The sequence below is a fragment of the Penicillium longicatenatum genome (genome assembly GCF_028827895.1).
Source record: "Penicillium longicatenatum strain IBT 33135 chromosome Unknown contig_2_segment0_segment0, whole genome shotgun sequence".
Taxonomy (NCBI): domain Eukaryota; kingdom Fungi; phylum Ascomycota; class Eurotiomycetes; order Eurotiales; family Aspergillaceae; genus Penicillium; species Penicillium longicatenatum.
In genome coordinates, this window is record NW_026643120.1 from 7,124,162 (window position 1) to 7,145,800 (window position 21,639).

The 21,639-nt window shown below is 49.4% G+C and overlaps 10 protein-coding genes across 10 annotated transcripts; 3 read left to right on the forward strand and 7 right to left on the reverse strand.

Annotated features, from left to right (window-relative positions):
* Positions 1 to 547: 547 nt before the first annotated feature.
* Positions 548 to 3,235, forward strand: optF (uncharacterized protein; the record flags this gene model as incomplete). Its single annotated transcript, XM_057115619.1, has 6 exons — positions 548 to 586; positions 811 to 996; positions 1,062 to 2,389; positions 2,444 to 2,658; positions 2,712 to 2,981; positions 3,036 to 3,235. 6 exons carry the CDS (start codon positions 548 to 550, stop codon positions 3,233 to 3,235), a joined length of 2,238 nt encoding a protein of 745 aa, XP_056975759.1.
* Positions 3,236 to 3,401: 166 nt separating this feature from the next.
* N7484_005200 (putative guanine deaminase) lies at positions 3,402 to 4,787 on the reverse strand (the record flags this gene model as incomplete). Its single annotated transcript, XM_057115620.1, has 1 exon — positions 3,402 to 4,787. The coding sequence occupies one exon, from the start codon at positions 4,785 to 4,787 to the stop codon at positions 3,402 to 3,404; it is 1,386 nt and encodes a 461-aa protein (XP_056975760.1).
* A 326-nt stretch (positions 4,788 to 5,113) lies between these two features.
* N7484_005201 (lysozyme) lies at positions 5,114 to 5,872 on the reverse strand (the record flags this gene model as incomplete). The annotated part of the gene is made up of 2 exons (XM_057115621.1): positions 5,114 to 5,650; positions 5,708 to 5,872. 2 exons carry the CDS (start codon positions 5,870 to 5,872, stop codon positions 5,114 to 5,116), a joined length of 702 nt encoding a protein of 233 aa, XP_056975761.1.
* Positions 5,873 to 6,594: 722 nt separating this feature from the next.
* N7484_005202 (putative C6 transcription factor) lies at positions 6,595 to 8,717 on the forward strand (the record flags this gene model as incomplete). The annotated part of the gene is made up of 2 exons (XM_057115622.1): positions 6,595 to 7,876; positions 7,927 to 8,717. The coding sequence occupies 2 exons, from the start codon at positions 6,595 to 6,597 to the stop codon at positions 8,715 to 8,717; spliced, it is 2,073 nt and encodes a 690-aa protein (XP_056975762.1).
* A 237-nt stretch (positions 8,718 to 8,954) lies between these two features.
* N7484_005203 (NAD(P)H-quinone oxidoreductase) lies at positions 8,955 to 10,194 on the reverse strand (the record flags this gene model as incomplete). The annotated part of the gene is made up of 5 exons (XM_057115623.1): positions 8,955 to 9,578; positions 9,631 to 9,717; positions 9,783 to 9,838; positions 9,897 to 10,070; positions 10,131 to 10,194. The coding sequence occupies 5 exons, from the start codon at positions 10,192 to 10,194 to the stop codon at positions 8,955 to 8,957; spliced, it is 1,005 nt and encodes a 334-aa protein (XP_056975763.1).
* A 351-nt stretch (positions 10,195 to 10,545) lies between these two features.
* On the reverse strand, positions 10,546 to 12,754 carry N7484_005204 (nitrogen assimilation transcription factor NirA; the record flags this gene model as incomplete). Its single annotated transcript, XM_057115624.1, has 3 exons — positions 10,546 to 10,766; positions 10,824 to 12,535; positions 12,585 to 12,754. 3 exons carry the CDS (start codon positions 12,752 to 12,754, stop codon positions 10,546 to 10,548), a joined length of 2,103 nt encoding a protein of 700 aa, XP_056975764.1.
* A 439-nt stretch (positions 12,755 to 13,193) lies between these two features.
* N7484_005205 (amidohydrolase 2) lies at positions 13,194 to 14,093 on the reverse strand (the record flags this gene model as incomplete). Its single annotated transcript, XM_057115625.1, has 1 exon — positions 13,194 to 14,093. The coding sequence occupies one exon, from the start codon at positions 14,091 to 14,093 to the stop codon at positions 13,194 to 13,196; it is 900 nt and encodes a 299-aa protein (XP_056975765.1).
* A 663-nt stretch (positions 14,094 to 14,756) lies between these two features.
* N7484_005206 (MFS general substrate transporter) lies at positions 14,757 to 16,111 on the forward strand (the record flags this gene model as incomplete). Its single annotated transcript, XM_057115626.1, has 5 exons — positions 14,757 to 14,829; positions 14,893 to 15,039; positions 15,097 to 15,741; positions 15,789 to 15,883; positions 15,935 to 16,111. 5 exons carry the CDS (start codon positions 14,757 to 14,759, stop codon positions 16,109 to 16,111), a joined length of 1,137 nt encoding a protein of 378 aa, XP_056975766.1.
* A 215-nt stretch (positions 16,112 to 16,326) lies between these two features.
* On the reverse strand, positions 16,327 to 18,322 carry N7484_005207 (putative MFS peptide transporter; the record flags this gene model as incomplete). The annotated part of the gene is made up of 4 exons (XM_057115627.1): positions 16,327 to 17,042; positions 17,106 to 17,888; positions 17,945 to 18,262; positions 18,319 to 18,322. The coding sequence occupies 4 exons, from the start codon at positions 18,320 to 18,322 to the stop codon at positions 16,327 to 16,329; spliced, it is 1,821 nt and encodes a 606-aa protein (XP_056975767.1).
* A 1,479-nt stretch (positions 18,323 to 19,801) lies between these two features.
* N7484_005208 (uncharacterized protein) lies at positions 19,802 to 21,534 on the reverse strand (the record flags this gene model as incomplete). The annotated part of the gene is made up of 3 exons (XM_057115628.1): positions 19,802 to 20,833; positions 20,888 to 21,294; positions 21,345 to 21,534. The coding sequence occupies 3 exons, from the start codon at positions 21,532 to 21,534 to the stop codon at positions 19,802 to 19,804; spliced, it is 1,629 nt and encodes a 542-aa protein (XP_056975768.1).
* Between the last annotated feature and the right edge of the window lie 105 nt (positions 21,535 to 21,639).

A 21,639-nucleotide genomic window follows, 5' to 3' on the forward strand; every position in this document is an offset into this window, starting at 1 on the left:
TTCCATCAATTTAACAAGTGCGAATTGGACTCTAGATAACTCCCTAATATTCCAAATTTTTTCGCATGGAGGGGAAGCGCCGTTGGAATCTCGTTTTCCAAGGCGCTCCGAGCCGAAGAGTGGAGTGGATGCAGTGGTAATGGCGGGTCATTCCGACAAGCTCTGCATGTTCAATGTCGCCAACAACATGGGGGTTGAGAGAGAAGGTTGCTCGTATTCGAATTAAAGTTATGACTAGTTTATTCGTATATCGATCGGATGGTCGATGTGATATTTTTGAGTATTGTGCTGAAGTAGAAGTGATTGGGCCAATGAGGATGGAAATCTCCAATATCCCATTTTTCCCTCTTTCATCATCCCTGTCCGATCGGGAGGCGCATCCTTCCGATCACTTCCCCAATTCAAATCCATGCAGCCTATAGCGTCTTTTCTGCCGGGCATTATCTCGTTTTCTTCTTTTTCTCGGCTAGTTCTTGATTGACCTCTGGACCTTCAGCCCTGAATCATTGCTCGGGGCCGCCTCGGCCGGAGCTCCCCGGGTCCCAGGATGGAGGGGGAGAAATATCGGCGACATTCGTGGTCCCAGGTGGGTTAAGATGGATTCCCTTGCATATTAGACTTCTCCTACGGATCGTCCTTCCCCACTGCGACCAAGACCTGCCCTTGGCGCGCCTCGTGGCCGTTTGGCCCCAAGATCTCCACGAGCTTTGGTTTCAGGCCCCCTAGTGGACCAATCCTTATCTGTCATCTGCATCCAACAGGAATGATCAAAGTGCCAAGAAATCCATGATTAACGAGATATGCTTCTAGAGATCGCCCGCGGACGCTGAAGACGAGATCTCCATCCTCCGCGATCGCGATGCCGAGAAAATCCTACCGTACGATGCCGACGATTCACCTTTCCCGGAGGTGCGGGCAGTCATTCAGCCCACGGATGACTTGTCCCTCCCGGTGAATACGGTTCGAATGTGGACAATCGGTATCCTCTTTACCATTGTGAGCCACCAGCATTGACGACATCGAACCCCAATTCATAGAATGCGTTGCTAATCTGGATACAGGTGGGAAGCGGGTTGAACCAATTCTTCAGCTTGCGGCAACCGAGTGTTACTATCAGCGCTCTGGTAGCTCAATTACTCGCATTCCCGTTAGGGTGTGCCTGGGCTAAGTGGATGCCACTCGGGATGTTGAACCCCGACCGTCAATTCAATATCAAGGAGCATGGTCTGATCACCATCATGGCCAATGTCTCGATTGGATCCGCCCAGGCGACGCAGGTCATTGAAGCAATGGTCAAGTTTTACGACATGCCGTCGAACGGAGGCTTTGAAGTGCTGTTGTGTATCACCACGCAGCTGTTTGGGTTTGGCCTTGCGGGCATGGCAACCCTTTGGCTCGTCACGCCGGCTTCGATGCTGTGGCCGCAAGTGCTGTCCAATGCCGCACTTCTCACGACTCTCCATTCCAGAGAGAACAAGATCGCGGATGGGTGGCGCATCACGAGATTGAGATTTTTTCTTTTCGTCTTCATCGGTGGAGCTATCTGGTATTTTGCGCCCGGTTACTTATTCACCGGCCTTAGTACATTCAGTTTCATCTGCTGGATAGTGCCTTCTAATGTGGTAATTAATCAGCTGTTTGGTCAGACGACGGGCCTGGGAATGTCTATCTTGACGTTTGATTGGGCCCAAATAGTCTATGCCAATCAGAGCCCTCTCCTGGTACCTTTCTGGGCGGGGCTGAATGTGATGGGGTCTTTTGCGCTCTTCTTTTGGCTGATTTGCCCGATTCTCTACTATACTAACACGTGGTATTCCGCCTATTTGCCTCTTCTCAACTCAAACACCTTCGACAACACCGCCCAAGAGTATCAGACCTCGCGCATTATGGATAAGGACGGAACGGTGAATCAAACTGCCTACCGAGACTACTCCCCCATGTTTTTGCCTGCTGGGTATGCGATGACTTTTGGAGTTGCGTTCGCCAACTTGACTGGCATTTTCTTCCACATTGGACTTTACCATGGCAAGGATCTGTGGAGACAGTGGAAGGGCACGGGTGAGCGCGATATCCATGCGCGACTGATGTCTACGTATCATCAGGTTCCCTGGTGGTGGTTTTTTGCAGTCACAATCCTCATGTTTGTTCTCAGCATTGTGACAAATGAGGTGTGGCATACCGACCTGCCGGTCTGGGCTGTATTGGTGGCCTTTTTACTACCAGTGTTCTACTTTATCCCCGTGGGTATCATCAAGGCCTTGACAAACATCAGCAGCAACCAGTTGAATCTGATCACGGAGTTCGTCGGAGGCTATGCTTTCCTTGGACGACCCATAGCAAACATGGTGTTTAAATTCTATGGCTACGTTGCCATTCAACAGGGACTTGAGTATGTCTCTCCTCTCTCCTTTGGCTGTGTGACGACTAAATTAATCTATCTTAGATTCGTTGCGGATATGAAACTTGCACACTACCTTCATATTGCTCCACGTACGCTTTTTGTGGCACAGGGACTTGCCACTTTAGTTGGAGCTATTGTTCAGTGTGGTGTGACCGTGTTCATGATCACCCGAATTGACGGAGTCTGTACATCCGACGCCGAGGGTAATTTCACTTGTCCTCATGGTCGCGTGACTTACTCTTCGTCTCTCATTTGGGGTAACAAATTCCTTGGACTTTCTCCACAGGGGTATATGCTGACTATTCATTAGGTGCTGTTGGCCCCGGTCGGTTGTTCTCTCCCGGCAAGACGTATAGCAATTTGCTCTGGTTCTTCCTCGTGGGTCCAGTCGTGGTAATCATTACCTATGTCCTTGGTCGTCGCTGGAGAGTTGTGAACTACATCTCTTGGCCGGTGGCATTTGGTGCAATGAGTCTGGTTCCTCCAGCCACAGGTGTCAGTTTCTCTTCGTGGTGGGTGATCAATGTCATATTCAATGGGTTCTTGAAACGCCGCAAACCTGCCTGGTGGTCTAAGTACAGTTCGTCATTTCCAGTTCTCAGCCGTTTCGTTATATCCTGCTGACTACTTTGAGATTATATCTTGTCCGCCGCGCTCGATTGTGGCGTTGCTGTATCTACTGTGATCATCTTCTTCTGCATCACCCTCCCAGCTGGTTCGTTGAGCTGGTGGGGTAACAATGTGTACTCTAATACTGCCGATGGTAAAGGCACACCCTACAAGCCTCTTCCTGACAGAGGCTATTTCGGCCCACCAAAGGGCTCATGGAATTGATCATTGTGGTTTTGTATTAAAGAAGCTGGCGTTTGGGCTGCCGTGCTTTTTATATCCATGCATATTTAATTGGCCGTTCATCTTAGCATATAGCAAGGGATCTAGCGCTGATATATTTCACTCTAATCCAACGTTTCATCGAAAGAGCGATTCGTGAGTGTTTCTGCTATACTTTCACGGAGCGCCCGCTCACATAGACCTTCGCAATATTCCTATCATCTCCAGTCATGATCCACTTCTCAAAAATCACGGAGACCGGATCCTTGTCTTCAATGGGAGTCATCACTCCCACATTCTCCTCATCACAATGAACCTCAAGGGCATCGAATTCCTTGCCAACGGCAAAATTCCCTATCTTATCCTCTAAGCCACAAACCTGAGCCCCGCCCAGCGTGGCCAGGAAAAAACCTTCAAAAAGGGTCAGTGCAGGGTCTTGGCCCTGGGTAGCGTCTTGTCGGGCGATTGAAACCACAAATGCCTGCCTCATGATCTCCAGCATAGATGTGGAGTGACCACCTCCACTATCAGTTCCCAACCCAACTTTGATACCCCGTCGGAGATACTCGCGTATCGGTGCCACCATGAAATAGTCCATGGTCGTGTTCGAAATGGGACAATGTGCCACACCGCAACGGAGTTCGCGAAGTGCTTCCATTTCCTCTTCTTCTAAAAAGATGCAATGTGCGAGGATCGAGCGGTCATTCAATAACCCGTAGGACTTATAAAGTTCTGTCTCGGTGCGAAATTCGGGAAACAGCTCTTTTGTGAAAAGCATTTCTCCCTTCGCTTCGTTAAAGTGCGTCTGGATTGGTAAGTCGGGATTCTCTTTTGCAATCGCCCCCAGCCCATTGAGCAGCTCTGGCTCGCAGGAAATAGCAAATCTGGGAGTAATGATCGGGCGCACGAGTTTGCTGTCCGGGTCGATGTTCTGAATATGTTGAATCAACGCTCGAGTCTGGTACAGAGAATCCTCGACCGATGAATCCCTATACCAGTCGGGTGAATTGCGATTCATATTGCACTTCCCCACCAAAGCACGCTGTCCTTTCTCCAGACAGATATCGGCCAGGATCTGTGTTGCTTTTCCGTGCAGTGATCCGTAGTACGATGCCGTCGTGATGCCCTGTTGCAGGAAACCTGATACACAAGAAGAGTACATGCGCTTAGCATAAGCTGGATCGGCGAATTTTGCCTCATGCGCAAAGGTAACGTCATTCAACCAGTCCAGCAGTGTCTTTCCACGACCGACTCCGCGTTGGGCCCACTGCGGCGCATGGTTGTGGGTGTCCACGAAGCCGGGACATAGGAATTGCCCGCGTTCCAGACACTTGACGGGAAACACATCTGGTGCGTATCCCAGGTCTGAAATGATGTCGTTGATTTCTTTAGGGTCGACTCCTGCTTGTAATGCTTGGATCTTGCCGGTCTTATCTACCAACAGAAAGCAGTTTTCAAGTGTTTCGAGATCATTTAGACTTCGGGAATGGATTATCGTGCCATGGAAGGCTATTGGGAGTCCCAATGTGGGTGAACTTTTGTCGAGTCTATCCATGAGTGAATAGGTAGAGAAATGTCTGAAAGATGAAGTGATGAAGTTGTGTTGTACAGTGGCTGAGGTTTATCTTATCATAGTGAGGGGTTTGCGTCACGACCAATAGCATGTGCGACGATCGGGCCTACAGTAGTTCTACGTTAACCAAGACCTTGCTGAGCTAATTGATTTGATACTGACGAACCCCAAGTCAAATGAGCCGAATACAATGTGTAGAAATTCATTGGTTGGTGTGCCCTTCCAATCCTTGCATAGAAAGAAAAGTGTAGGTGACCTTTTCTATGGGTACCATTACGCTAGTAAACCCTATAGAACATATTGTCAATTCAAGACCCTTTCGCGAAAGTCTTCAAAGAATCCTCGCTGCCATTCCACAGGTCTGAATCTCCTCCGTAGGTATACGAATCCGCGTTCTGCCAGATGCTCTGGTAAGGCCATCCCGAAGGGACACTGCTAATCGAGCTGCTGTATTGCGCTAGCACCAAGGGATAGTCGGCGCCGAACGCAGTGCTATCCGCAGTACAGGTTTTCCACCAATCGGTAGTGGTGTAGATCATGGGGTATCGGCCAGTACTGCTCTGGTATGTCTCTCCAAAGTCCTTGACCCAAGAGACCATCTCGGCGGTGCTCAAACCGTAACAGGTAGAACCTGACGGGTTGTATTCAAGATCCACCATGCCGGGGAGGGTTTGGCCGTCCGCAGACCAGCCTCCCCCATGCGCCAAGAAATACTTGGCCTGAGTCGCGCCGGAGCTGCTGTCGGGATGAGCGAAATGGTAGCCACCACGAATCAAACCGGCGTTGGTTGCACCTGTGTAGTGGCTCGAGAATGACGAATCTATGTATGTGGTGCCCTCGGTGGCCTATACTCTGGTCAGGGTGCCGAATAGACAAGGTAAATCAGGGGGAATTTGTTTCACCTTGATGATGACGAACCGAGCACCAGCTTTGTAGGCCGCAGAGAAGTCCACGGAGCCCTGGTAGCTGGAGATGTCGAAGCCCTGCACACCGCTAGTGCGAGGTTCTAGGGGAGTGGCATAAGCTGCCCCTGCAGCAGTAAGGAGAGAGAAGACAGAAGCTTTCATTCTGGTATAATGTTCAAATGATTGCTGTTGTCTTGTTGAAGACAATTGTGTGATATCATTGAAGGGGGACGTGACGAGCTATTTATCATCGCTGATGTGAAAGCATGGATCAATGCCGAAACACAATTGGATTAGCATAACTAATCGAGTGCCAAAATAACAAGCTCTTGGTGGTTGGGGGCGAATATTGGAAATGGGATACGAGGGATGCGATGCCGATTGTGGTATTTCTCGTGGACGATCGATGCACTAAGAGAATGCCGAGACAATGTAATTGCCCTGGACCCTGAAACACGCCCTGCAGAATCCGATCTGATTAGCTCGTCAGCTTGACGATATGCCCGGATATCAACTTGTTATACATTTTATGATTGTACATCTTGGACAGTCCCACTTGAAGTGTTTCATGATGCTCTTTCTAATTGACGGAACGTAACCTTATTCCTTCCAAGGCCAATGCAGATCGCAACTCGTATTCTACAAATAGAAAAGTTGATCAAGTTTAATGAAACATAGCCACGAGGTGACATCGCTTAGCAAACATGGCAGATCTTCAGTGTGGCAGTGACGGCACAGTTTGGATCGGCAAATCGGCTTCCCGTAAGCGAGCAGAGACTTGATTTCCCCGGAGATTGACTCCAACCCCTTCCCTTTCCCCACCTTTTCCCCCTCTGTACCCCTTGCATGTGTCTGGGTGGCTGAGATGGACGGAGCCAGCCGTCATGAACACGGGTAACAAGGACTTTCGAGACCAGCTGGGCAAGTTCCGGCTGGAGTCGATGGGCGGACCTTCTCCGACTTGGTCGCAACCCACGCCCACTGCCGACCCCGTTTCTGCCCTCGCCTCCACTCCAGCTTCGCGCAGCAAGCGCGTGTCCACGGCCTGCGACTTCTGTCGCAAACGAAAGAAGAAATGCGACTTTCGATACCCTAACTGCTCCGCCTGCACCCGTGCCGGAGTCCGCTGCACCATCCCCCCACCTGGTCCACAACTCACCAACACTTCCGTGCCCCGAGATCAGCTGGAGAACCTACAAAAAAGAGTACAATGGCTAGAAGAGGTTGTGCGCCGGAAGTCAGGTATCGCGGTCACCGACTTGGCCACCGGCACCCCGGTGGATGGTGAGGGCGACCCAAATTGGTGGTATCAGGTGCCGGCCATGATCGCGACTGGCGGTCGCGTCTCGGCGGCTTCAATACCCAGTCCAGCTGGCAGCGGGGGCTCATCGGCGACCGCGGCGCCGCCGGCGTCTGAATCATCAACGGGCGTGGGGACCGAGCTGCCAAATGTGGGCGAGATCTTTCGCGATCAGCTGGAGCATCGTCGGCCCTCGGTGGCGCGCCCTTCTGCTGCCCCGCGTGTGCTGCGTTTGTCGTCACTGGAAGCAGCGACACAGGTCGCCGGGCAGTATTTCGACAGCATGGGTTATCAATACCCGTTCATGTCGCGCCCCGAGTTTATGAATCACTTGCGCCACATCTACAGTGGTGACGTGCCGTCACCCGAGGTGCACAACATCTACCATATTATCATGGCAATCTCCTTATTGATTGGGTCCGCCGATCCAACAGAAGCGGCCGAGTTCTACCATGCGAGCCAGGAGACCCTGCCGTCAGCCTTGCAGAATGAGGATCTGCCTGCCATGCGGGCTTTACTGGGCGTGGCACTTTACACCATGTTTGCAACGTCAGGACCTAGTATCTGGCATGTGCTGGGAGCGGCCATGCGACTGGCTATTAGCCTCGGTTTGCACAAGGCGCGAGTTTACGAGAGTGTTGCGGAGGAAGAGATGGCCAAGCGCGCGTTTTGGAGTCTGTACAACCTAGATCGTCTCATTGCGAGCACGCTCGGTCGACCACTCGGGATCGCGGATGACGATATCAGCGTGAGTCTTCCACGGGAGCTCAATGATGACGGGACTGAAGCTCCGGGTGCCAGTGCGATGACGATCCCGCTGCAGGTGATTCGTCTTCGCCGGATCTTTTCGCGCATTTACCGATACTGTACGTCCTTTTGTTGACCCTACGGCGTGCCTGAATACTAATCGTTCCAGTGTACAGCAGCCTTCCAAGGCCTTCTTCAAGTGAGATTGGGGTAACACTGGGTCAATTCCGCCGCGAAGTGGATGAATGGCGCGTGTCAGCTCCGGTTTATCCTTCAGCACTCCTATATTCCACCTCCTACTACGACTACTTGTACTATACCACCCTTCTTCTTATGTATCGCCCGAGTCCACGGAATCCCACCCCCGATGTGACCAGTATCGTTAGCTGTGGCGATTCCAGCATCCAAGTTATTCGCTCATACTGGGACAGCTTCTCCGTTGGCAAACTGAAATGGATCTGGCTAACGCTCAGCCAAGTTTATTTCGCCGGCATCACCATTTTGTGGTGTCTGGAACAGAATGCTCGCTGTTTGCGTGAATTCCGGCCCACGCCATGGAATCCGGACGAGCAGATGATGCGTCGTGGGATTCAAGCGGTTATTGTGCTATTAGAAGAATTTGGCAAGCGGCGGCCAGGGGTTGACCGACTTGCTGAGACATTCCGTCACCAGAGCACAATGATATTCAGCCAAATGGCCTATCAACAGCAGCAATTAGAAGAGCAGCAGAGACACCAGCAACAACAGCAGCAACAGACACAACCTCTTATGCCACCTCAATCCTCAATATCATTGGCCCCACCACCGGCGCCTCCTGTTCCATTGGCTCCTGTTCTGGACGACGTTCTTTTAGTCGATGCCAGCGGAGCCATGCCTATGGTCGACCCACAAATGGCGGAACAACTGTTTTACTCTTACAACTGGTTCCAAGAAGAAATGGCGACTTATTATACCCTTTGAGACATCCTTTCATGATAGACCGACAGATGGAGTTGTGGTTTGGTTTAGCCTCCTCAATTAATGTATTAGCTAAATTAAAAGTAAATATATCATGCCTCATGTGACAATGCAACTGTTGATAGACTATCATGTTCAGATTCATAAATGTGGTCCCTAGATGGCTTAAGGGTAACGATATAGAACATTGCTCTTCCACCCAGAATACCTTAGGATATGGAAGACCGCCATCGGCTCTTGCTATTCAACCCTACAAATGATCTTACCGGCATTCACATTCGATTCCAATCGCTTATGAGCGTCCGATACATTCATCCATGAATAAGCCCGATCCACAGTCACCCGAACCTCACCGTTCTCCAAGTGCGGCATGACTTTCTCAAGAAAGACATCTCGGACTTGACCTTGATATACAGCATCACGAGTCCTCAAAGTAGTCGCCATCAACCAAATCCGCTTGTTGAGCAAAGCACGAAGATCAAAGTCATCGACTTTGCTTCCACTCAGAGCAGCCACAAGCACCATTCGAGAGTCCATAGCCGCAGACTTCATATTCTGGTGGAGGTAGTTCCGTCCCACGAGATCTACAATGAGATCTACACCCCGGCCATTGGTTTCCTTCTCCACGACTTGAGCAAAATCGTCGCCGGATTTATAATTCGTTGCGAAGTGTGCACCGAGAGATTTGCATAAACTGCACTTTTCGTCGCTCCCTGCGGTAGTGAAGATTTTTGAAGCCCCTCCTAGCCTGGCTAGTTGGATTGCAGACTGGCCGACTCCTGACGCCCCTGCATGGATGAGGACGGTTTGGCCGCGTTGAAGATTTCCAACGAGGAATATTGCCTGAATGGCTGTGAAGAATGTCTGAACGAGGCATTAGTCTGTTCGTTCCATCGTGCCCAGCGGCGTGTCTTACCTCGGGGATACCGGCTGCCTCTATAAATGAGAGACTTGGAGGCAATGGCATCAGCATCCTCTCTGAAACGACTATTTTTTCGGCATACTGTGGAGATACGTATGTCAATTTTTGCTCTTGTTAAGTCAGTCATGGGGTTTGTTGGCTCATACGGCTCCACCATATGCCAATCCGAAGACTTTGTCTCCTGGTGAGAATCTCTCGGTGCCTGTCATTAACGTATGTAAGCCGCCGATATACCAGACATCCTGATATTGGGTTCTTACACCCTTCGCCACGCTTCTCAACAATCCCACTGAACTCAACACCCATGATTTTGCCCGATTCAGGAAGCAGAGGGTAGGGGTATCGGTCTTCCCTCTGCATAATATCCATTCTGTTTAAGCCAAAGGCTTCAACTCGAACCAGGATGGATTCGTTTGCAAGAATCGGTTCAGGAACTGGGAAGCATTAATAAGACCCATGGGTAGTAAGGACGTTAATTCCGTTCAAGAACGAACCATTGGCATCAATGAACATAGCATCTGCATCTCCTTTGCCATTTTTGACCGATACTGCCCTCATCTTAGCGTTTGATTGGCTGGCTGTACTTTAGTGACCGGGACGCCAGGAATCTTGGAAAGCTTCGGAATATGAGAGATGGACGGTGGCGGTTAGAAAAATATATACAGAATCGACCCAATCAGGAAGAAACAGAGAAGATTTGGCTTAACCTTCGTTTCTCCGTACAGAATACAGTCGTGCGGACTGTGAGAATCCGTTACGGAGCGGTAGTGAGCGGAGGCTCATCGTCCGCTGTGGGGCAGAGCGGGGAAGTGCGTCACTCAATCTCTCATCTGGGGAACTTTACTGGGTGATATGGGAACAAGAACATGATATTGAAAAGGAATTTCAATGCTTTCGAAGCGCTATGAGCTATGTCGGCTGGGTGCTGGCATGATTATATTCAGCAAAAACCGTGGAAGGAGACGCCACAGGTTCATTCATAAACCCAAACAATAGATCCAGGTCCTGTGTAAACTCTGGGAAAATCGAGTAGTGAGTCTCGTCATCTGCAAGTTCGGGTAGCTCGAAAGTGGCAAAGGACTGGAAATCCAGATTCACATCCATGGTGTGGGGAACATTGATGTCAGGTTCTGTAGAGATAAAGGTTTAGCGATAGTAGAGAAGCCAGGAAATGAAGGCATGCTCACCGGGCTCAGGGGGAATATTGTTTGCCTCCATCAATCGTCGGATGATCTTAGCTGGAGCTGACACGCCACAGTTGGGTATGGCTAGTTCATCCAGGCAGCGCAGGCATATCGTCAACGGAGACGTGGCGTCTCTTCGTCGAGTTATCTCTTTAACTGAAGGGTTTCGTGCATGAATCGTGCAGGCAACATAGACAGCATAACTAAGCATATAATTGGCCCTACGTAGGGAATAGGCGGATCGATAGGCCAATGCAAGGCTGGTGATATTCCGGGCGGCAGTAATACATCGTTCCCATGAATGAGCCGGGCTATCAGTCGATTGGAGGTGTCCAGTGATGATAAAAGGTCGATGCAGCAAGATAATCAGGGCATTGAATGTAGTCAGAAGAATGATGTTGTTTGGTGCAGCTCCCGGCTGGTTGTCTTGTTCGTTCTCTGCCCAGGGCTCGAAGCGCAAATTAGCGGGAAGTTTGCGATACCAAGTAGTTAAACGTTGGTCAATCATGTCAAGATGTTTTCTTGCCACCTCACCGGTCGCTCCAACAACGTAAAATCGATCGATGATAATGGTCATAATTTTGGACAGGGAGCATAAATGCTGGAACACGGACACGGAATAGATCCGTGTCGGGGATGAAGGATATACTAGATCATTTGGAATTTTCGGGTCAATGTATGGCGTCCACAATTCATTCTCCTCAAAAGTATCCATAAAGTCACGAGAAACGTGAGCGTCCCGAAGTTGAAGGGTAAAAGGGCGGCCAAAGTATAAACTCTGCAGTTTGTCGCAGATGAAAGCTCCCCAAAACAGTCGGCGGCGAATCTCAACGTCTTCAGCACTACCGGCAACTTGTTTACAGTCAAGATGAAGTCCAAGATCGTAGACCATGCGCAGGGCATATCCAGTGTAGAGCCATCCTTTAGATATTTGTCCGCGGGCATTAAAGGTGCTTCCTAGCATGAGCAGTCCGGCGACAGTAGGAATGCTTGAATGAGTAAGAAGTGATCGCTCTGCCAGGAGCTGGTCACATCGATCAAAGAAAAGCTTCCCTGCCGTCTCGGGACGGGCTGGGTCAGATCGAACCTCCAATCGCTCTGAAAACTTACTTGAGCATGCAAATACCGCGTTTACTAGGAAGTCCGAACAGTAGGGTCCCCCCTGGACGAGGTCTCTCATGAAAGCTGGGCGGTATGTCAGCAAAAACGTGTGATGTTGACGATTCCAATGAAGGTCAAGTAGGTGCGTTGCTAAATCCGACGGCAAACCCGCTATTGAAGGCTGACGGAGCAAATCATATTCTTTTTGGCGTTGCAACGCGGCGTTTGCAATCAATCGATGTCGATCAATCTCCGACTTGTTCTTTGAGTCTGATGATTCAGTTTGACTGATGGGGCTGCCGACATGAAATGTGGACGATGGCCCAAAGGCACCCAAGGCACCACACTCGTCCCGCGACAAAAAGGGTGTTGGGTCATAATCGTCATCGTCTGAGCTTGAGTCAAGAGGCTCATCACTTGCAACGGTTGCAGAGGTGGCGGGTTGCCATCGCTCTGGATTTTGAACATTGGCCAGATCGAGAGATCCGTTCTTAATGGCTACCGAGTTCAGAATCCCGTCGCGCTCTTTGGGATCCGCATCCTTGAGGGCCAAAAGAACATTCTCCAACGCGCTCTTTTGTCGGTTGGCCTCGTTAATCAGAGCACGTGAAGGTCTGGCTATGTTACGTCCGGTGGTCAAAATTCGGTGCTGCAATCACTCACCTTTGCTTGGGCGGTTCAATGACATAGATACAGCGACGGCCATGGGCCTGACATGAGCCACAGCTGGGCTTGACCGTGTCGCATCTGATTTTCCTGGCGCGGCAGAATTGACATGCACGATTGGGTCTGGGCTGAGGACCATTAGGCGACGAGCGATGGGTTGGGCTCATGTTCCAAGTCCCTTAATCCCTATTGAGGGGATATGCGCCAAGACAAGATTCATCTGGGGAAAGAGCTAACTGGGAGGGGGCTACGACACCTGGTTCCTCAGGCAACAAGCCATGTTCCAATCTCCGACATTTGATTGACAAAGACGCTCGATGGATTGGGCTTTATTTTCCAGGGCGAGTGAAGACCACAGAGTCTGATCTTATGGATGCCAAGTTTGCCATGCTTTGAATACCATCGCCCCAACGACATCTGGAACTAGACGCGGGGCCTGCAGGGATAAATGACATCAATGTCACCAACAAATGACAGCACAGAGATTAGTCAAGATGGGAGCCGATCATCCGAAATTCTACAAAATACTCAAGTGTGTGTATTCTACTGGAACGTTGCTCGAGAACCTTGGAATTGATATTTGAATGATGGAAGGTTGGAATATCCCTAGAGGAACAACTTGTTCGGATTCGTGACCCATAACTTTTGCCAAACTTCATCACTTGGGATCCATTCCCGCAACTTCCGAATATGAGCATCGTCATTCACCTCTCGAAAACCCTCCACCTCCTCTATCCTCTGTTGATCTGTCTTTCCCTTCCGCGTCACTCCCAACTGCGTATGAGGCCAGTCGGTACCGAAGACGATTTGATCTGGTCCAGCTTCTAAAACGGCCTTGACAATGGGCTCAATGGCCCTCATCTGCGTCTCATGCCCATGGTAAAGCCGTTCGAATCCCGAAACTTTCACCCAGACCTTCTTCTCCCGCACCAGATCAAGAAAGGTAGCGAATTCCGGGGAGTTTTCTTCTCCAGGAAAGGTTCCTCCAAAGTGATCAGCGACCATCTTGACTCGAGGGTCCATGGCACGGATCATATCCGCCATGGCAGCCCATGCTCCGACTGGGCAAAAGACGCCAATGGCCCATTCCAGTCTAGCAAGACGGTGTGCCAAAGCTTCAATCTTCTTTGCGATGTCCCCAGCCCCATTTTGCTTGCCATGTCCCCAGGACATTTCATGGAGGCGAGCCCCACGCACACCAGCAGCATGAAGCGCGTCTAGCTCTTCGTCCGTTATACGGAACGGATCGATTGTTGTGAGCCCGCGAAGAGTATAGCCATCCATGTGGCTCTGCTTGTTCAGCGCGTCGATGAGGGGAGCGGGAGATTTGCCTTGCATCGATGCCTGAACAATGACGATGTTCCTACAACCAGTGGTGGAGGCAGGATACTCTGCTATCCGGGCAGGCTTTGGAGTATACGACCGAGGAACGGCGTACGGGAAAGCCTCTGGATCAAACACATGGATGTGTGTGTCCCATCCACCATTTGGTACAAGATCGGCCATGCTGAAAATGATATGCAATGACAAGATTTCTGCGCAGAGCTCGCAATTGATTGGATTTGGTCTTTTATTCTCTTTGTTTGCATAATCATGTCGCCCTTATCACTGGGAAGTTCATTCTTATGTCATCGGGAGGACTTTGCTCTCGCGCGAGATCACGGAGGAACGTTGCCCGTGTGAGGGGAACTAAATTCACCAAGGGCCCGGCACATTTTCACAACATTACGTGACACAGGAAACGATGTTGAAAGGGGGGAGGATGGATGTCGGGGCTGACCCTATACCAACGTCTTACAACCTGTGGTAGGGAATCATTGTCAACTTATCCAGCATTTCCTACAGGGAATATATACCTCTAAAGACTACCTGACCTCGATATTATAGGACTGTAATTTGGGAAACAAAACATATTGTGAACATGAAATCTTAAACCTGGGGGATATAGACACAGGTTGGCAAGATCCATCTTCCAGTAGGAGGACACTGTTTAGCATTGTATTGATGTCAGACCCTCGGGGCTTGGGGCTTCCAAGGTTCGCGTACCCCGGATTACCGACTCCGCATCCCCACCTTTCCCCAGATTCATACTTTCAACTGCCAAGACGTATCGAGATACTCCGTTCCAATGGCCAACGGGGCTCCACATTGCAATATATAATTCTTTTGATGTGTGGGTTTACGATCGCTACGGGCTTCGCCAATACTTTCCCTCAGCTTATCGCTTGTCGATTATTATTTGGTAAGTCAAGGATTCCTATCTTTTAAAGGGATTCGCTGTTCGACTCATCACCTCTATCAATAGGAATTGCATATGGTGGCACCTATGGACTCGTTATGTCCACCGTCTTGGAGGCAGTCCCCGAACGGGCGAGGGGTGTTGTTGCTGGATTCACGCAACAAGGGTTTTCCGCAGGTTATCTGTTCGCATCTGGCTTACATCTTGCAGTGGGTGAGTGTGTGTCCGACCAATCTGTCACTCATCAACTAAGTTCACCATTCTTCCTAGACCCATATGGTTGGCGATCTCTATTTTGGCTCTGTGGTGGCCTAGCAGTACCTATCCTGTTACTTCATCTTCTGACGCCAACTCATTCCGTGGTGACCGCAACGATACAGGAGACCGATGGCGATCAACCTATCAACGACCGTGCTGCCGTTGGTGGTAACTTGCCCTTCCTGAAAAAGCTGAGATATGTCCTCCGCTATCACTGGAGACCTTTTGTGTACGCCTGCTGCTTAACGTCCTGTCTTGCAACCTTGGGACACGGGACTATGGATCTTTATCCGACCTTCCTGGTCACACAACGCGGCCTCAACATTCACCAGGAAACTTGGGTGACATGTATCTTGCAGATTGGTGGCATCTTGGGTGGAGTTACAGGAGGCTTTCTTTCACACCGGATCAGCGCGAAGTGGGTCGCAGCTGGAGCGGGTCTCTTAATTGCACCCTTCCTGCCTTTGTGGACTCTTCCTAAGTCTTGGCACCTCCTGGCCCTAGGAGCATTCTTTCTACAATTTTTTTATGGAGCCGCGATCGGGAACTTGGGGAATCTGCTTCAGCAGCTTTGCCCGCATCCAGGAATTCGGGCTGCCTTCACTGGGGTTGCATACAACCTCGGGAATGCTGAAAGTATTGATTTTCTCCGGTTTGGTGAGCTATGCAACCTAATATGGGGGACTATCGCTAGGTTTCCTCAGTCGCTCCTACAATCGAGACGGCACTGGGCGAGCGATTCCCTCTTAGTGATGGGACACCTGATTACGCCCGTACGCAAATGACCGTGGTTGGAGTAGTAAGTCATGCTCTCAACTCCCACAATGAACCATGATTCTAACACAGTTAGGTAATTTTTCTACTAGTGACAGTGCTATCCTTGATGCCCCTGAAGAGCCTCAATAAGAGCTGGGACCAGGAAGATCCAAATAGAGATATTCCCAGTCAAGCCGCTATGAATGATGACATGATTATTGAATCTACCCGAAAGTCTGATGAGAAACCGACCTGCGAGATGATTGCTTAGTCTAGTGTCATATGGAGGTTGATCGTATATAATTAAGCTTTCCCTGGGCCGCGTTCCTCAGTGTTACGAGGTAGTGATATATGATTTTCCACAATGGCGAATGGTTCAATTGCAAATTCATTCAAAACAGAATGACAAGAAGAAGCAATTAAATAAGCATTTTCCAATTGTAAATCATTTCAAGCCTTCCTATATTGAAGAGGAAGTTGAACATATTAGGTTTCTGTCGCACGAGCGACAAGGCCCTTCTCGTTCTGCTCCTCCGGAATCCAGGACTCGTCCACAACGTCTGCAACATACTGCTCGCTATCAAGGTGTCTGAATCTCCACCAGAATATTATAGTTTGCAGCCCCAAAGCCACAGTGGGAGCTCCCCAGATCCAGATCAGATAGGGGTCTTTAGTGACCGGAACCAAGATCTCGCCGATGGCACTTGACAAAGCGTTGGTAAAGAGGAAAATCGCCATCACCAGGCCCTTCATGCTCTTGGGAGATCGGGCATAGGCAAGCTCGTAAGCGGTGACATTACAGAAGCACTCGCTTAAGGCTCCAAGAGACAGATTGGGGATCTGCCACCAGATGCTAATGTTTGCAACTTCCGAGCAGGTGGATGCATACGATCCACACGGCGAAAGGCTGTACACCTTCCATTGCACCAGGGTGCCAGCAAGACCTGAGATCATTGCAAGGATGAATCCAAACGTTATACGAGTGATTGGGCCGATTCGAATGTTGCGACGGTCCAGAGCTGGGTAAATTCCGTAGGTCAGGATGGGGATGAACACAATGATGGTGATAGCGTTAAAGTTGCTGAGGAGGTCATTGGGTGCGCCATTTGTGACCATCGATGCGCCTTGGTTTGTGGAAACGGAACCGATGCCTCCATCATTCAGAATCCAAATGGGCATGAAGCAGAAGATGTCACACGCAGCTAAAAGAAGCGAGTAAAGTCAGCGTGCGAGACAAAAATATGTTCAGTGATGCATAGACATACCCATGGTCTTGGCAACCTTATCCACAGCACGGTCAGTCCATTCAACTGTGATACCCTTGGCCTGCAAGGTTGTCGGCTTGACTTCATTCCAGAAATTCTTGCGCCACACTTGAAATTTGTTGTGCTTTAGGGCGGACATCATAATTTTGAAGGCTTGAGTGATTTCTTTGCCTCCATTAGGAGGCTCCTTGTGGGTCTTCTTGTAGACCGCAAACAGCAGAATGGGGAGTAGGAAGTAAATGATTCCTGATAATAGAAATGCGAGCCAGTAGCCAACATACTTTTCGGCATATGTAGTGGCAAGCATGTAGAAAGCACCCACGTTGATAAACCCATAGAACAGAAGCATTGTTCGAGTGGCGGTTGCTTCCGGGTCGACAATGACTCTCTCTCCAGATTTCAAAGTCTTCACATAGGCTGTCTTGTGTCGGTTTTGATCCAGAATGGTTGGTGCAATGTTGGGCTTGAAGATTCCAGCACCCACTGCCAGAATCAATAGTCCGACAATGAATGGTGGGGCAGCGTGACTTCCACCCGCTTGGAGGACTGATGGGATAGCACCGATAATCTGGATAATATGGGCAACACCGCAGATCAGGACGCCGACGATGATGGCCTTGTAACGGCCAACGTATACATCGGCCCACCAGCCTCCGAAGATGGGAATGACGTACGCCAGGAAAACGAACAACAGGACCAGCGCATCACTTGCCTGCAGACCCATATTCAGAGCGCCAGCTGTCTCTTGTGATCCTCTTGGAGGTGCACCTGCTCCATTACCACCTAGGAATTTATGTTTAACCATTGTCAGGAAAGATAAAGACGAGTGGTAGGCATACCCTTTGGTAGCGGAAACTCAATAAAATTAGAGAATACCGTATAAGCACCATAGTATGACGCACGCTCAGCAAGCTCTACCAAGCAAAGCGAGAAAGACACAAGCGGCATGGATCCTGCCACTTTCCGGAGCGTTGAGTTCTCTTCCTCTGTGGGAGCTGGGTAGTCATCTTCTGAAGAATCGAAGATGACCTCACCCTCACCCACCCGAATCTCCTTGGCCTTCTCAGAGGAAGAGGTTGTAACTGCAAAGCTTTCGGTGCTGACTTCTACCGTTCCAGCCCCCTCCACGATATGGTCTTCTCCGATTTCTCGTGCTGCTAGTCACACAAGTTAGTTACTTGAAACGTCTTCCCCATCGAGGGGTGTTATTTACCCATTGCACCAAATTTAAAGTCCTCTGTAGCAAAGGTCAAAGAGCCGAAACGTGAAATCTCCGATATCAAGCCCTACTCATTTCCTTATATCCTGAAACTGCCAGACATCACGATGCACGGACCACATATTGAAGACGACACTTACGCGTCCACGTCGACAATCTAGAGCCAATCTCCGCCTCAGCCTGCTTTATCTGAGTGGTGGACAAGCATGTTTGGTGGGGATATCGTGAGAAGCTAAAAAGGTCCACGGCGCTAGTGGACCCCTCACGCTATAGAGATAAGGCATGGCGAATGTTGCTCATGCAATCTCAAGGGCTAATAACAGCAATCTAAGCGAGCTTGTGCCACAGGGCTATGGGATGCAATATCCTTGATTGGACCGTAGACACCAGATAGCAGGTTTCTTCCACTGCTCTATCTTCCCTTCCCCCGCTCTACCACCTGTTTGAGCCGTACAATGGGCTGATAGCTGTATATAGCCTTCTTTCCCTTCTCAGTAGAGCCTGCATATTTCATTACCATGAGGTTAAGCTATTTTGTCCTGGTCCGGCGGAGTTCCGCGCATTACCCCTGCAATCCAGCGTTCATAAACTGGGTACCGGCAAATATATCTCTGCGCCAAAAGACCGAATATCAAGCTCTCATCCCGATATCCACCTAGTGGCGCTTACACCAATCAAGTGAACCATGAGATCTCACTGTTCGATTAAATATCTTCTTTATCTTGTTTCTCTTGGCAAGGGGAGAGATTATAGCCGACATCGTGCCGGCAGTGATATGCAGAGTTCCATACATAGGCTAGGTACATCTTTTGTTTCGCATTGACAATCTGGTGATCCAACTCGTGGACAATATAAAATATAATCATGGATAATGATATCAAAGCCAGATAATGGAGAATTCTCGGCAACTTTCCAGAGCTGGATATTGGAAAAAGGGGGCCCTAATGATTCCGCGCTAATGTTGTGGGCCCCGGTTCACACCATCTAAACAGCAGATTGCGTTGCATCTTGCCACCTTTGGTTTCCCTACCATGCACCCTGCGTAAAAATTGAAAAAATCTATACCTTGTCACCTGCAGGTGGCTTTCCTTTACAACGGGGCAAATTATCATGCCTTTCGTCGCTTAGGTGATGACAAGGCGTCATCCCACGAAGCGAATAAAATTGATAAGAACAAGAAAGATGAGTGGATCTGTGGATTTCAGAAAGCACACACAGTGCAAAAAAGACCCAAAGTATGAATTGAAGCTACCTAAGGTCTTTTCGAAACACAATACCAATCAGTGCAATGGTCACCTCGTTTGGTGGCGCTGTAAAAGCCTATCGGGATTCTCCGCTGCGGTGGCATTGCATGCAAGGATGACTTAGAGCACGAACCCTGCATGCCCAACGAGTAAATTATAGCTTCTACAGGGAAGTGTCAAGTACTGGAATAATCTCTGTAGCCATTTGGTAATTGAGAAGCTCTTATCATAGTTCACCCGTCAAACTCAGATCTACCCGTGTCGATATCCGCCTCAAGCGGATGCACAAATGACGGCCTCATAATGAATTTGTGCCCAATATACAGCACAGAAAACAAGATCAGACTCAGGTAATTGATGAAGAAGTCTGTCACGCTGAAACTTGGGATAAAAGAAGTAAACCCTTGCGTGATAATGATCAAGACATTAAAAAACAGTCCATACCAAGACAGGTATGGTTGCCAAGTCGCCTTATAAGGCAAAGTGTCTCGTGAAATCCCACGTGCCTCCAAGGCTCTCATAAAGCCAAGATGGCAAATGATAAGGGATGACCAGGTAATAAACCCTGCCAAGCCAGCGATTTGCAATAGCCAGTTGAAGACGGTACTCCCGGCATTGGAGACATTCAAAAAGCCCAGAAGGCCGAAAAGGGCCGTAAATCCCACACTTATGTATGGTACTCCCCACTTGGTGGTTTTGGCGAAACACTTAGGCGCAAAGCCCTCGTATGATAAACCAACTAGGATTCGACTTCCGCTATAAACATTAGAGTTGGCGGCCGAGAGTACCACTGTTAAGAGAACAGCATTGATGATTGATGGTAGAACATTCACACCAGCACGCTTGGCAGCAATGACAAACGGTGCTGAGTTCGCATTGTTAGCACTGGCACCACTTCCTTCACTGCCAGTGAGACGACTATCAGAGGAGGGAACAACGATCCCGATGAAGAAAATGGTCAAGATGAAGAAGAAGATAATTCGGAAGAAGGATTTACGGATGGCGGATGGGATTGTCTTTCGTGGGTTCTGGGTCTCGCCTGCGGCAATACCAACCAGCTCTGTGCCCTGGTATGAGAATCCGGCTTTAATTAGGACGGCCCAAAAGCCGATGAATTTTGCTAGCGCATCTTGATCGGGATTGGTGAGTAGATATGCGTTGAATGGGCCTGGATGTACCCAGTATCGGAAGCCAATATATCCTTCCTTGCCGACGCCGGCATTCATACAGATGGCAAAAATCATGAATCCAATCACTGTCAATACCTAGATCTTATTGTTAGCAAGCTGATAGTGTCATGAAGAAGGGTCTTCACTAACCTTGATACTAGATAGCCAGAACTCGGTTTCACCGTAGTAACTGACGGGCATCAAATTCAAAGCAATGATCACAACCCAGAACACTGCAATGAAAACAGCGATGGGGACTGACTTCTCCCAGTACTGGATGATCATCCCCGTAGCGGTTAACTCAAGTGCAAAGGTTGATGCCCAAGAAAACCAGTATATCCACCCCATTGCAAAGCCAAGGCTCGGATCCACGAGACGTGCCGCGTAGGAAGCAAATGCTCCGGATACGGGCAGGAAGGTCGCCACCTCCCCTAGCGAAGTCATGACTGAGTATACGATTGTTCCCACAAAAACATAAGCGAGAAGAGCCCCAACGGGCCCCGCGTATGAGATTGCGGTTCCGCTGCCGATGAATAGTCCAGTTCCTATAGTCCCACCTGTGTTGACGTTAGAATTGATTTCTGTACGGTAATCACACAGATCGTACCAATTGCGATCATGGATAAATGTCGGCTTTTCAGTCTGCGTTGTAAATCAGGCAATTGATTCATTTCTCCAGTCACACCCTTCTCCTCCGCACTGATATCATATTGGTTCGCACCATTATCTCCGGAAATGGAATCTTCATTGTTCTTCTTTGGTAAATCGGCATGGTCGGTAGGCAGCTCATTAATCATTTTCTGCTATATTCGAAAGGTACTAAACAACCTCCGTCAACAAAATGCGAGGAGCAATGAAATTGAAGATATTATATTCGATAGTCAACGGCACTCTCCGCGGGT